Source organism: Gopherus evgoodei, chromosome 6, assembly GCF_007399415.2.
Source record: "Gopherus evgoodei ecotype Sinaloan lineage chromosome 6, rGopEvg1_v1.p, whole genome shotgun sequence".
Lineage (NCBI taxonomy): Eukaryota > Metazoa > Chordata > Testudines > Testudinidae > Gopherus > Gopherus evgoodei.
The window spans coordinates 109,268,977-109,282,612 of record NC_044327.1 but is presented as its reverse complement, the minus strand read 5'-3'; the positions used below and the strand labels follow the sequence as shown (position 1 = coordinate 109,282,612).

The following is a 13,636-nucleotide window of genomic DNA, read 5'->3' as shown; positions in this document are numbered from 1 at the left end:
TAGTGTAGATACTAGTCTAATAGGTGATACTGGCAGTAGAATGTCTGGGCCTAATCAGGTAAAGAATGTGAGTGAAGCCAAACAGCAAAAATTAAGATGTTTGTACACCAATGCGAGGAGTCTAAGTAACAGAATGGAGGAACTAGAGTTACTGGTGGAGGAAGTAAAAACAGATATTATAGGGATAATAGAAACATGGTGGAATAGTAGTCATGACTGGAGTACAGGTATTGAAGGCTATGTGCTGTTTAGGAAAGACAGAAATAAAGGCAAAGGTGATGGAGTAGCATTGTATATCAATGATGAGGTAGCCTGTAAAGAAATAAGAAGTGATGGAATGGATAAGACAGAATCTGTCTAGGCAAAAATCACATTGGGGAAGAAAGCAACTAGAGCCTCCCCTGCGATAGTGGAAGATGGGAGTGATCAGCAAGGAAAGCTACCTTATTGGGGTCAGAACATGTAGGGATAAAGTGAGAAAGGCCAAAAGCCATGTAGAGTTGGACCTTGCAAAGGGAACTAAAACCAATATTAAAAGGTTCTATAGCCATATAAATAAGACGAAAACAAAGAAATAAGTGAGAAACACTGAGGATCGAGTGGAGGTTAAGGATAATCTAGGCATGGCCCAATATCTAAACAAATACTTTGCCTCAGTCTTTAATGAGGCTAATGCGGAGCTTAGGGATAATGGTAGGATGACAAATGGGAAGGAGGATATGGAGGTAGATATTACCACATCTGAGGTAGAAGCCAAACTCAAACAGCTTAATGGGACTAAATCGGGGGGCCCAGATAATCTTCATCCAAGAATATTAAAGGAACTGGCATATGAAATTGCAAGCCCATTAGCAAGTATTTGTAATGAATCTGTAAACTCAGGAGTTGTACCTTATGACTGGAGAATTGCTAACATAGCTCCTATTTTTAAGAAAGGAAAAAAGGGTGATTGGGTAACTACAGGCCTGTTAGTTTGACATCTGTAGTATGCAAGGTCTTGGGAAATTTTTTGAAGGAGAAAGTAGTAAAGGACATTGAGGTCAATGGTAATTGGGACAAAATACAACATGGTTTTACAAAAGGTAGATCATGCCAAACCAACTTGATCTCCTTCTTTGAGAAGGTAACAGATTTCTTAAACAAAGGAAACACAGTGGATCTAATTTACCTCAATTTCAGTAAGTCATTTGATATGGTTCCACATGAGGAATTATTAGCTAAATTGGAAAAAATGGGGATCAATATGAAAACTGAAAGATGGATAAGGAACTGTTTAAAGGGGAGACTACAACGGGTCATAGTGAAAGGTGAAGTATCAGACTGAAGGGAGGTTACTAGTGGAGTTCCTCAGGGATCGGTTTTATGACCAATCTTATTTAATCTTTTTATTACTGACCTTGGCACAAAAAGTGGGAGTGCGCTAATAAAATTTGCAAATGACACAGAGCTGGGAGGTCTTGTCACTACAGGGAAGGACTGGGATATCATACAGGAAGATCTGGATGACCTTGTAAACTGGAGTAATAGTAATAGGATGAAATTTAATAGTGAAAAGTGCAAGGTCATACATTTAGGGATTAATAATAAGAATTTTTGTTATAAGCTGGGGCACATCAGTTGGACGTAACAGAGGAGGAGAAGGACCTTGGAGTATTAGCTGATCACAGGATGACTATGAGTAGCCAATGTGATATGACTGTGAAAAAAGCGATTGTGGTCTTGGAATGCATCAGGCAAAGTATTTCCTGTAGAGATAAGGAAGTGTTAGTACAGTTATGCAAGGCACTGGTGAGACCTCATCTGGAATACTGTGTGCAGTTCTGGTCTCCCATGTTTAAGAGGGATGAATTCAAACTGCAACAGGTACAGAGAAGGGCTGTTAGGATGATCCGAGGAATGGAAAACCTGTCACATGAAAGGAGACTCAAAGAGCTTGGCTTGTTTAGCCTAACCAAAAGAAGGCTGAGGGGAGATATGATTGCTCTCTATAAATATATCAGAGGGATAAATACCAGGGAGTGAGAGGAATTATTTAAGCTCAGTACCAGTGTGGACACAATAACAAATGGATATAAACTGGCCATCAGGAAGTCTAGACTTGAAATTAGATGAAAGTTTCTAACCATCAGAGGAGTGAAATTCTGGAACAGTCTTCCCAGGGGAGCAGTGGGAGCAAAAGACACATCTGGCTTCAAGACTAAGCTTGATAAGTTTATGGTGGGGATGGTATGATGGGATAGCCTAATTTTAGCAACTAATTGATCTTTGACTATTAGCAGTAAATATGCCCAATGACCTGTGATGGGATGTTAGATGGGGTGGGATCGGAGTTACTGCAGAGAATTCTTTCCTGGGTGTCTGGCTGATGAGTCTTGCCCACATGCTCAGGGTTTAGCTGATTGCCATATTTGGGGTCAAGAAGGAATTTTCGTCCAAGGCAGATTGGCAGAGGTCCTGGGGTTTTTCACCTTCCTCTGCAGCATGGCACGGGTCACTTGCTGGAGGGTTCTCAGGGACGTAGCAACAAAGAACGTGGCCCCCTCCGAACATATGTCCGGGGCCCCTTACAATGCAGAAACTGGAATGCTGTATTTATTTTATACAATATACAGGATTCATATTATGCATACATAGGCCTACAGTGTACATGTATTCCGTATTTACGCAAAGCGCTTCTTTCGAGCCTTGTTCTCTGCAAATTGGGTAATCAATGCGTCATAGTCCAGAGATCTGGCAATCTTGTTTTCGACTGAGATAACTGCAAGCGCAGAAAGCCTGTCATCTGTCATGGTTGAGCGCAGGATATTCTTGATCAGTTTCATTCTGCTGAAGCTCCTTTCAGCACCAGCGACAGTAACTGGTGTGGTCAGAAGAATTCTGATGCAAATGCAAAGATTCGGATATATCTCCTGAAGGCTGTTCTTGTATATGTATGTTAAAAAATTGTTTGCCGTGACAAGTCCTCTCTCTTTCTCGATGACATAAATAAAACGATTCAGTTCCATTATGAGTTCGTTGGCATCAATGTCTCCCATTTTTCTTTCAAAATTTTTGCTGTGATTCTCCAGTTCATTTTCTCTGTGACACTGCTTCAGGCTGTTAGCGTTGTACAGAAATCCAAACAACTTATACCACTCCATGAGTTGGTCAAATCTCGATGAAACAGAAGATAAGACCTGATCAGTGAGAACAAGAAAGAACTGCGATTTGAATTTTTCTTCGGCAGAAAGACGATTCGAATCATCAGCACATTCGTAATCAAACATTTTCTTCTTACATCACACCCTGGTTTCTGGAAACACCTGCTCGATACCCATATGCTCTGCTATTTCACGTGCATTTGTGACCACAGAGTTATATCCTGTATTTCGATAGTCTTCCAAAAACTTCATTGTAGCACCGACTTCTGCCTGCAGTACGTCAATTGACACATCTGGTGACTGAATTAATTTGCTGGTTTTGTTGACGTGAAATAGTATATCGTACCACATGTACACAGTCAGAACAAAAGGCCACGTAATAACATAGTCTAAAAGCGCACTGGCTTCTGTTGCTGTATTGCCCTCTTTCTTTTCGAGCGCATATTCTCGCAAAGATGACAAAGCATTGCACAATTCTTCAAGGTGATAACGCAATGGCTTCACAGCACCAATTCTTGACTCCCAACAAGTGTCCGATAACCCTTTAACAGATATTGGCATATGTTCTTGAAGTATATCCCAACATGAAGGTGAAGAAGAAAAGATAACGTATATTCTGTTAATCGGACCAAAAAAGTCAACGGCATATTTCGATGACTTTGCCGCATCTGAGATCACAAGATTCCAAGTGTGAGCTCCACATGGTACATACAAGGCATGGTTATTTATTTCTAGCATGCGGTCTTGAACTCCTTTATTCTTTCCTCTCATACTTGCGCCGTTATCATAAGCTTGGCCTCTCATGTCAGCAATGTCTATTCCTAAGTTGTTTGCCTTTTCAAGAAATGCTTCCAATAAGCCCTCGCCAGTTGTATCATGAACATTAAGAAAACCAACAAACACCTCACAAATATTGACACCATCTTCACCGTTGCATTCAACAAAGCGTAACACCACAGACATCTGTTCTTCATGTGACACGTCGGGAGTACAGTCCAAAATAACTGAATAATATTTTGCTTTTTTAAGCTGCACTATGTTGGCCTCTTGAATGTTACTGGCAACAAGTTGAATCAGCTCGTTTTGGATCTGTGGACTGAGGTACTGAACATGTGTCTCTGCCTTCTTAATCCTCTGTAAAAGTTCGCTGAGGACAGTATCATACTTTGCAAGCAATTCAAACAGTCCCAAAAAGTTGCCATTCGAAGGATCGCTGAGCTTTTCATTACTTCCTCAAAATGCCAAGTTTCTTTCGGACAAGAAAATAATGACATCAACCATGCGTTTGACAACATTTCTCCAGAAATCTCTTTCTTTCAGAAAAGCCTGCAATTCGAATTGGTCAATAGATGTACGGTTTACTATGCCTGACCGAAGGTCAAACCATTTCACCATACAGTCTTGATGACCTTTGCCTTTTTCATGCTGCTGAAGTCTTTTTGACAGTGCTTTCCAAGCAGATGTTCCACGACGTAGTGGTATGTCGCCAGTGCCAAATAATTTACAACAAAAACAAAAAATGGCATATTTCTGAACTGAGTACATTAACCATGAACGTCTTATTTTCCCGCCATTTGCCATGGTTCGATAGAAATGAGTACTTGTGAACCTCCGTCTTTCCTCGTTAAATGGAAATTCATAACTTTCATTCTGCTGTGGTGGGCCATGTGCAACAATGTCACACACTTGCCTGTCCGATATTATAGACAGCCAATCTCCTGGATCATCAGTCAGTGGTTCAGATTCAGATACTTCTTTCCCGGCAGCAGCTGGAATATCTGTCACAGTTTGTTTGGTAGAACAACTTGCTTCACCTTCGACCTCACTTGAAGCACTTCTGGATACTTCTGGATACGATTCGTCGCTGCTAGTGCTGTCCGTTTCATGTGCCTGTACCTGTATGTTGGATTGCAGCGCAAAATACGTTGACAACTTTGGAATTTTTTCAAGTTCCTTCTCGGCATCTTTTGCTGCCTTTCATTTACTATTTCCGCTCTTATAAATTCTCTTAGACATCACAAAGCACACTTCTGCGTTGGAAACGATAAAAAAAAAAACAACAAAATTAATAACATTTATCTGCCGACCGCCATTATGAACACAAATACACATTCTTTGAATGGGTCCAACTAAAATTCGAAACTAAACTAAACTAAAAGTCGACAGACAACTGATGTAGCCAATAGCATTATGATGTATCATAATGACTTCACGGTTTTGTCAGTAAAACCGACATGTATTGTGCAATATCGTCAATAAATGTCACTTACCTAGTTATACCTTACATTTTTTTGCCACTTTTAGGGGCCCCCTTCCTTGCGGGGCCCCCTCCGGTCAGAGGGTACGGAGGGCACTCGCTACACCTCTGCGGGTTCTCTGCACCTTGAAGTCTTTAAACCACAATTTGAGGACTTCAATAGCTCCAGACAGGTTAGGGTTTGATACAGGAGTGGGTGGATGAGATTTTGTAGCCTGCATTGTGCAGGAGGTCAGACTAGATGATCATAATGGTCCCTTCTGACCTTAAAGTCTGTGATTCTATGGTTCTATGTATAGCAGCGGCTTTACTGGTCTTGGACCAAAGTTAACGAGAGAACTTTAATCTCCAGTACATCTACTCAAGCTGCAGTTAGAGGGTAGAAGTAGCTGTAGTACCCACACACTGGAAATGCAAAGGGGTGAATTCACATTATCACAAGGGACTTCCTGAAGGAGAGGAAGCCTGGAGTTGTTCCATTTTATTCCCCAGGTTACTTAGTACATCAGAAACATATGACGGACAAGAAAACAGGTGCAAGTTTACAAAAACGCTTCCACTGGCTCTAACTAGTGTTAAAGCTGGTGGGAATCAAAAGGTAAAAAAGGCTTCTGTGGTTGGAATTGTTTTGTATCACCATTTTAATGTGACTTTAAACATGCTTTCTGCAAAGCAAATGGCAGTAAAATTATCTCTGGCTGAGGGAGCCATGTCTGTGCTGCAGCTCCCACTGGTCATGGTGGGAATGGTTTTCGGTAATTTTTCCCAGTGTTGTAATTACTTTGTGTCACGGAGTTCCCAGGTGATGCTCTGGAACTGCTCCCTACAAAGCCTGTCAGGACTCTGGTGAAGTTTCCTCTCTGTGTGCAGGCTGTCTCCAGGGCAAGAAGCTCACACGGCTTCCACCTTCCTGGTCTGACCTTGGAGCATTCAGCATCCTCTGCCCCTCCATGTGCTTCCCACAGTGAGTCCGCCCTGGTGAGGTCCTGGGGAAGGCAGAGGGTCCTGCACCCCCACTTCACAGTCAGATGTGACTCTTAGCCAGCCAGTAAAACAGAAGTTTATTAGATGACAGGAACATGGTCTAAAACAGAGCTTGTAGATACAGAGAACAGGACCCCTCAGATGGTTCCATCCTGGGCAGGGGGAGAGCGCAGGCCAGATGCAAGCCATGCCCACGTCTGCACTCACTCCTCATCCCCAGCCAGCTCCAAACTGAAACCCCCTCCAGCCCCTCCTTTCTGACCTTTGTCTCTTTTCTGGGCCAGGAGGTCACCTGATCTCTTTGTTCACCTTTAGCCATCCCCTTGCAGGGGGGAAGGGCCCCGGTTATTTGTTGCCAGGAGACAGAGTGTCGGCCATTTATGCACACTGAAGACTTAAGAAATGCATAGGGGAAACTGAGGCACCCACACAGTGTTCAGAGAAAACATTAAGAATAAGTGTAACTGTGCTCCTCATAAATCAACAAACTTTTTCTTGGGACCAAGATTAGTGCTTCTGCTTTGTGTTTCAGAAAAGCATTTTGAAGTGCACCAAACTTTCTGTGCCTGTCGTGGGTTGCAGAACCCAGTTCCAGGAGAAAAAAAAAAGAGTTCTGCTATATTTGTACAGAACAATTTTTATTTTTATTTTTGTAGCATGTAAAATACAGTCTTAGTCGCTCATGTCTTACTTATAATACTGCTATCTGCTGGGCTCCTGTGGTTTTATTCAAATCTTGCTTTATAGGCTATTTTGAGGTGAATAGATGAATCATTAATCTGACTGATCTATAGAACACATGGGGATATGGGATCTGTTTCTTGTTCCCTGGCTGACACTCTATCATCTGATCTAATTTTCAAGCATCTTGAGTCATCTATCATTTTGAAGATTAACATAGATTTTAGATAAAACACCTTGCTTTATGACCTGTTTATCCCAGAGCCATAGCTAGTTCCTTTAAAGTATTTTTCATATGGAAGCAGTGGCAGATTAGCCACAGGGCCAATGGGGCCCCTGACCAGGGGCCCCAGCCAATTGGGGAACCCCTCCCAAAATGAGCAGCCCCACGGACCAACATGCTCCACTCACCTGCCTGGTGCTTCTGCCAGGAAGTGGGGGAATCCCTTGTGTTCCGACCCTGCTGCAGGCAGGGGGGTGGGAGCCCCCACCTACTCTGATCCAAGGCCTCACAACCCCCTAATCCACCTCTGTATGGAAGAGTCCAGTCCTCTTTGGAAAAAAATTTCTTCTCATGAACTGATCTTAGAAGTTAGGTGCATGTGGGTCTATTCACATCTCTTTCACTACCTTGCAGAGTAGTGAACAAGTGCACTTAGGCTACTTGGGTTCAGAAGCGCCCCTCAGTTTATGTGATCAGTAGTCTTCTGCACATGCAGATCCAAGCCCAGGGCATATGGAAAGAGGAAGTATGGGACCAGTTGCATTCTTACACATTTCTCTGAAACTGTGGAAGCCATCTCTAAGATGCAGGCTTTGTGGCTGGGACAGCAGGGAGACCTGGGGGAGTGAGTAACAATCTACACACTACCAGGTATTCCTACTCCCTCCCTGCAAAACCTGCTTCTGTGGGAGACAGAGCAACACAAGTTAATTTTGAATGAGTCACCATTAATTTGTTCAAGTTTTCCTTCGGTGCTGCCCAGCTTGACACCCACATAAGGGCAGAATCAGGAGTCAATGTGTGCAGGGCAGAATGATGGGGAACCTGTACAAATTAACACTGACTGAGGGCAGGTCTACACTGAAAACGCTGCAGCTGTGCCACTGTAGCGCTTTAGTGAAGACACTACTATGCTAATGGGAGAGCTTCTCCCATCCTGGTAGTTAACCCACTCCGCAAGAGGCAGTAACTATGGTGACAGGAGAAGCTCTCCTGTTGACATAGTTCTGTCTACAATGGGGGTTAGGTCAGTATAAGTGCATTGGTCAGGGGGTGTGGGTTTTTCACACCCCTGTGAGACGTAGTTATAATGATATATATTTATAGTGTAGACCTGGCCTCAGTCAACAATAATTTGTCCATTTGTTCTGCAGTTTTGTTCGGGGGAGGGGAGAAGAATGCTTCTGTCAATGTAGCCACATCTACATCTGGGGTATAGGTCAGCGTAGTTGCAGTACTCAGGAGTGTGGATTTTTCACATCCCTGAGTGCATTAGCTATGTCAACTTAAGTTTTAAATGTAGACCAGTTCTGAGAGTGTTATTTGGCTCTCTCTGTCTTTTTCATCATCTGCAAATTGAAGTTACTAAAGTATAGGGGATCTGGATGAATAATTTGGAGTGGGTCTTTTATTAAACAGTTTTGCCTCTTTGTGTTTTCATTGTGTCTGCAATGGATTGTGACTTTTTTCAAATGTAATCCAAATTATTCACCAAATAATTTCTGCAATCAATTTTATTGATCTGCAGCACATCACTAATTAAGAATTAAAAATCATCTTTCCAGGGATATTCTTCTGAGTTGCTTCAATTCTTCCCAGCAAGAGCATCCATAACAAATAAGCACAGGAGGGGCAAAAATATTAAGTGAATTGGTTTATAAATTCTAAGAAATATTAATGGCATATTTTCCCCTCATTATTTACATAGCTTTGATACTTACGTACCTCACTGGGCTATTGTGATGTTTAGTTAAAGTTCGAGAAGCCCTTTCTAAATGTAAAGGGCTACCAAAGTAGTAGTAGTATTTCCAGTAGGTTTAGTTTTTCTGAGATTCTTGCTGTTTTGTTTCCAAGGGGGGTTGTAAGGTCTTCTTGTTCTTGTATATCAATACTTTAATATGTGTCAAGCTGATGATCCTGAATGCAGGACAGCAGAGGGAGCTGGTAAAATGGACTAGAAGGGTCAAATTTTCTGCTGCACTCAGCTACTGCTATGTTCAGCAAAAAGGGGGGCTGAACCTAGCAGCTTCCTGATTCTCCATTTGGCCCCAGAACCATGGGCTGCTCTAAACTGCACCAGCTGGCTACATTCTCCTAGAGACCATATGCCAGCTGGGGTAGCTAGAGCTTCCACTCATCTCTTTTGGGGACTGCAGGGAGAGAGGCTTAGAAGATGGCTCCAGCAGCTGTATATCATGCTAAGGGTGTACCCAGTGAGGGAATTGCAGGAAGTTTCCACTCCCTGTGTGCTGCTTGGGCACATATTGAGTTCCCAGGGGTGGGCGGGCACAGGCCCACCTGCATGTAAAGGCTCCTCCCCCAGCCTCAGGGGAGGAGCCATTGAACCCAGGGCTCCAGTAAAGTCAGAGAATAACAAATTATAAAATGGGCATGGGAGTGAGCGTCACAGGGTCAAAAGCAGGGAGCACACAGGTAGTGGAGTGGGGCTGAGAATCTGGCTCAAGGTTTCCATTTTCTAAATAAAGGCCTTATTGGGTAAACCTTTACTCCTTCCATTGTTTCTATGCACTTCAATGCAGTTGTTTTTGTGAGTAAGGGCTACCCATGTAAGGAAAGTTTTGCAAGATTGGACCCCAAGTTTTTCACTCTAGTTTTACTTTTTCAGTGCAGTACTCCCTTACTGTATACAAGAGAGCTTCACAGAGGGATTTTAGTGCTGCCCTGGGTTTCAAAATTTAGTCTCAAAAGGTTCAGAAGTACAATTCTTACAATGAGACAAAAAACAAATTCACCAGGTGCTTTCTTAAACCTTGTCTATTTGTATTATTATGGCTGTGTCTAGCTTTTATCCACCATAGCTGGTAGCAAATAAAAAAAGAAATGGACAAGACCACAAGGTAAATCGTGAAACTTACTTGATTATCATAAGAAGCAGTCTTGGCACCCCAACTACCTGTTCAATAAAAGAAAAATGTATAAAACCAAAAGCATCCTAGTAGTGGAATAATGCAGAGTAAATTCTTAAAATAGCCAAATGTCAGCAGTACTCTTGTTTTAGCTTCTCTTCTAAAATATTGTTGCTGATTAATCCTGGTGAGTATTTCTAAGGTGTTAAGTTTTATATTTTGCTTCAAATCAAATAAGTTGGTGGAAATTGACAAGTGTAAATCTGATTTAGGCTTGTCTCACATCTAAAAATGACCTTTAAAATAACTTGATTTCACATGGTATTTTGTTAGAACTAGTTGAAAAATCAGGTTTTCTCAGCCTTCCCTGTCATTTATGGTAGATAAGGTCACAAAAACATTACATATAATAAAACTGCTTCCATGAAGGAAATAAAAGTTGCCATAGAAAATTCTCACCAGCAAATTTTCATCACTTTTTTGTTATGCTTGTTTATGAAGAGTCTTTACCATGTGTTTTTGGTCTCAAGAGCATTGATAGTTGTCTGGCTACTTACGGAACTTTTGTTAAAAATCTTGGGCCGGATTCCACACTCCACAGTCAAACTTCCTAATGATTTCAAGGGAAAGGTTGTCTGTAAGGCTGTGGGTTTGGGGCCCTGAGTTGTAGTGTTCTATGTTAAGGCTTCATAGACAGTGGCTAAAATTCCTTCACTTTGGGTAGTAACATTTGCTCTCACTATCTTTTCTCCAGGTAAGTGGAGCTCATTGCACATGCCTGTGCACATGCATGCACACATACAAACACCCACATCTTTCGTTTTGCTTCCAGAGCTTAGACATCAGACCTGTACTTTGATTACAGTTACAAGAGGGGCTCACCCAATGCTTCATGGTCCTTGCAGTTTGACTCAGGATGATAGAGTTTCTTTTCAGTGCTTATTCAATTTACTGTAGGGGTTGACTTGTGATCCTTATAATTTTACCAGATAAAGTGCCTTTGTTGTTAAAGCTAATAACCTTCCTCAGTTAATTGCAAGCTTTTTTTTGGCAAGACCATCAAAGAAATGTTGTGTACAAAAATTATGAAACACATTAAAGAATCCTTTAACCCAACTGATGAAGAGTAATTAAGTATTTCCATAGATTTACTCTGGTTACAGAGAAGGTAAATTCTCACACATGCCCCTTTCTTCACATGGTCTGCAAGGGTTGCATGCATGTACCTAGGGGCATGGGCCCCAGGGAATTTTCCTCACATCTCTGTTTACACCACTAATGCTAAGTAGATTAACAGGTATGCTGCAGTAGTTGCAAATACATTGAAAAGAAAAGCAAATGTACTTTGATGGATTGATAGATAGACCCAAATTAATCCTGGGTCAGATTCTGCTCCACTTGTCATGCTGAGTAACACCACATGGACAGCATGTGGAGTAAGGAGCTACTTGACATCAGTGAGAGTGGTAGAATCTTGCCCTTTAATGATTGGGCCTGTCTGATTTCTGAAGGTTTTTAAAGAATAGGGCAGCATAGTGTATTCTTCTTCAAAGATGTGCCCCTCAGCTGATTATAAACAAGGGAATTTTGTTTCCTGAAACTTCTTACACAATATCATTTTGCTTTGAGGCAGATAGGCTGGGGCCTCCTCTAGATATACTGATGGATTCACTGAACTGTACAGCTTTCAGCATACAATGGAGAATGCCAAGGCAGCATGCAAGTACCATCACAGGATACACTGTAAGTAAACCTTCATTTTTGTTAGCATAGAATCCAAATGGACCATATAGTCCCATGCATTGCTCCCAAGGAAAGTGAAAACAGTAAAAGAAAGCAAGGAGAGTACTTTGGATCCCAGACTCAGTACCATACATTAGAGTTGTCTAGAAAGAGCTCTGTGAAAAAGCTGAGTTGGAACTGATAATATGGAGTCTTTAATTAACAAGCAGCTATGTTTTAGAAGGGAATTTTGTGTGGCTGCAAGAAGCACGTATTCACAATAGTTTACATTTCTCTTGTGACTTTTATCCAAGGATCTCAAAGCACTTTACAATTAATTAGGTAGGAGAACATTCCAGTAAGGTAGAGTAGGGCAGATAAATATTATGCTTTTTTTTTTTTTTTACAGATTAGTAAGCAGAGGCACAGAAAATGAAATTTATTCTAACTTCCTCAAGCCTGAGTATTTGGCCCACAGTGTCATTCAGCACTCCACCCCCATGGATTTTACTCTAGCCTGTGAACTAGAATAGCATCCACAATCCTTCCATGCTGATTGTGCTGGACTGTGGGGCCACTAGGTTTGCATAAATGTGGATCTGATGTTCGCCCTCTGGCTATCTCCAGGCTAACCTTCTTCACTAGTCCTGCATGGACTAGCGCGGAGACCAGTTCTATGGTGCATATGGGGTTCCACGGGCACCCGCTACACAGAGACACAGTTGGTCAGTCTCCCATGCAGCCCCAGTGTGAGCCTTAAATACCATGAAGGACTTTGTGTAAAACTTCCACTGAAATGGTGAATTTGCACTAGAGAATTTAAATGGCTTCACAAATCCGCGAAGTGATTCAGTGCCAAAGAAGGGACTAGAACCCAGCTATCCTGACTCCCAGTCCACTGCTCGAACAATAGACACTCTGAGTAAAATTCAGTAGAGAAGTATAAAAATAAGGAAAGGTGAAAAAATGGGCTTGCTCAGTCTTGAGAAAAGAAGGCTGAGAGGGAACCTGATAACAGTGTAACAATAACAATATGTTAAGGGCTGTCATAAAGAGGATAATGATAAATTGTTCTCTATAGCCACTGAAGGTAGATCAAAAAATAGTGGGCTTAATCTACAGCCAGAGAGATTGAGGTTTGATATTAGGAAAAACTTTCTTACAATAAGGATAGTTAAGTAATGGTATTGGTTAACAAGGGAGGGTGGGGAATCTCCATTGGAGGTGGTTAAGAACAGGTTGGACAAACACCTTTTAGGTATACTTGGTCCTGACTCATAGAATCATAGAATATCAGAGTTGGAAGGTCTCAGGAGGTCATCTAGTCCAACCCCCTGCTCAAAACAGGACCAGTTCCCAACTAAATCATCCCAGCTAGGGCTTTGTCAATCTTGACCTTAAAAACCTCTAAGGAAGTAGATTCCACCACTTCCCTAGATAACCCATTCCAGTGCTTCACCACCCTTCTAGTGAAAAAGTTTTTCCTAATATCAAACCTAAACCTCCTTCACTGGAATTTGAGACCTTTACTCCTTGTTTGGTCATCTGGTACCACTGAGAACAGTTTAGATCCATCCTCTTTGGAACCTCCTTTCAGGTAATTGAAAGCAGCTATTAAATTCCCCCTCATTCTTCTCTTCTGCAGACTAAATAATCCCAGTTCCTTCAGCCTCTCCTCATAAGTCATGTGCTCCAGCCCCCTAATCATTTTTGTTGCCCTCCGCTGGACTCTTTCCAATTTTTCCACATCCTTCTTGTAGTG

The 13,636-nt window shown here is 41.9% G+C and overlaps 1 protein-coding gene across 1 annotated transcript in view; it reads left to right on the top strand.

The window, feature by feature from the left end:
• Positions 1-13,636, top strand: part of EGFLAM (EGF like, fibronectin type III and laminin G domains) — a 138,021-nt gene that overhangs the window by 17,011 nt on the left and 107,374 nt on the right. Inside the window, 1 exon segment of the mRNA XM_030567711.1 lies at positions 11,786-11,895. Coding sequence (XP_030423571.1) covers positions 11,786-11,895 — 110 coding nt within the window.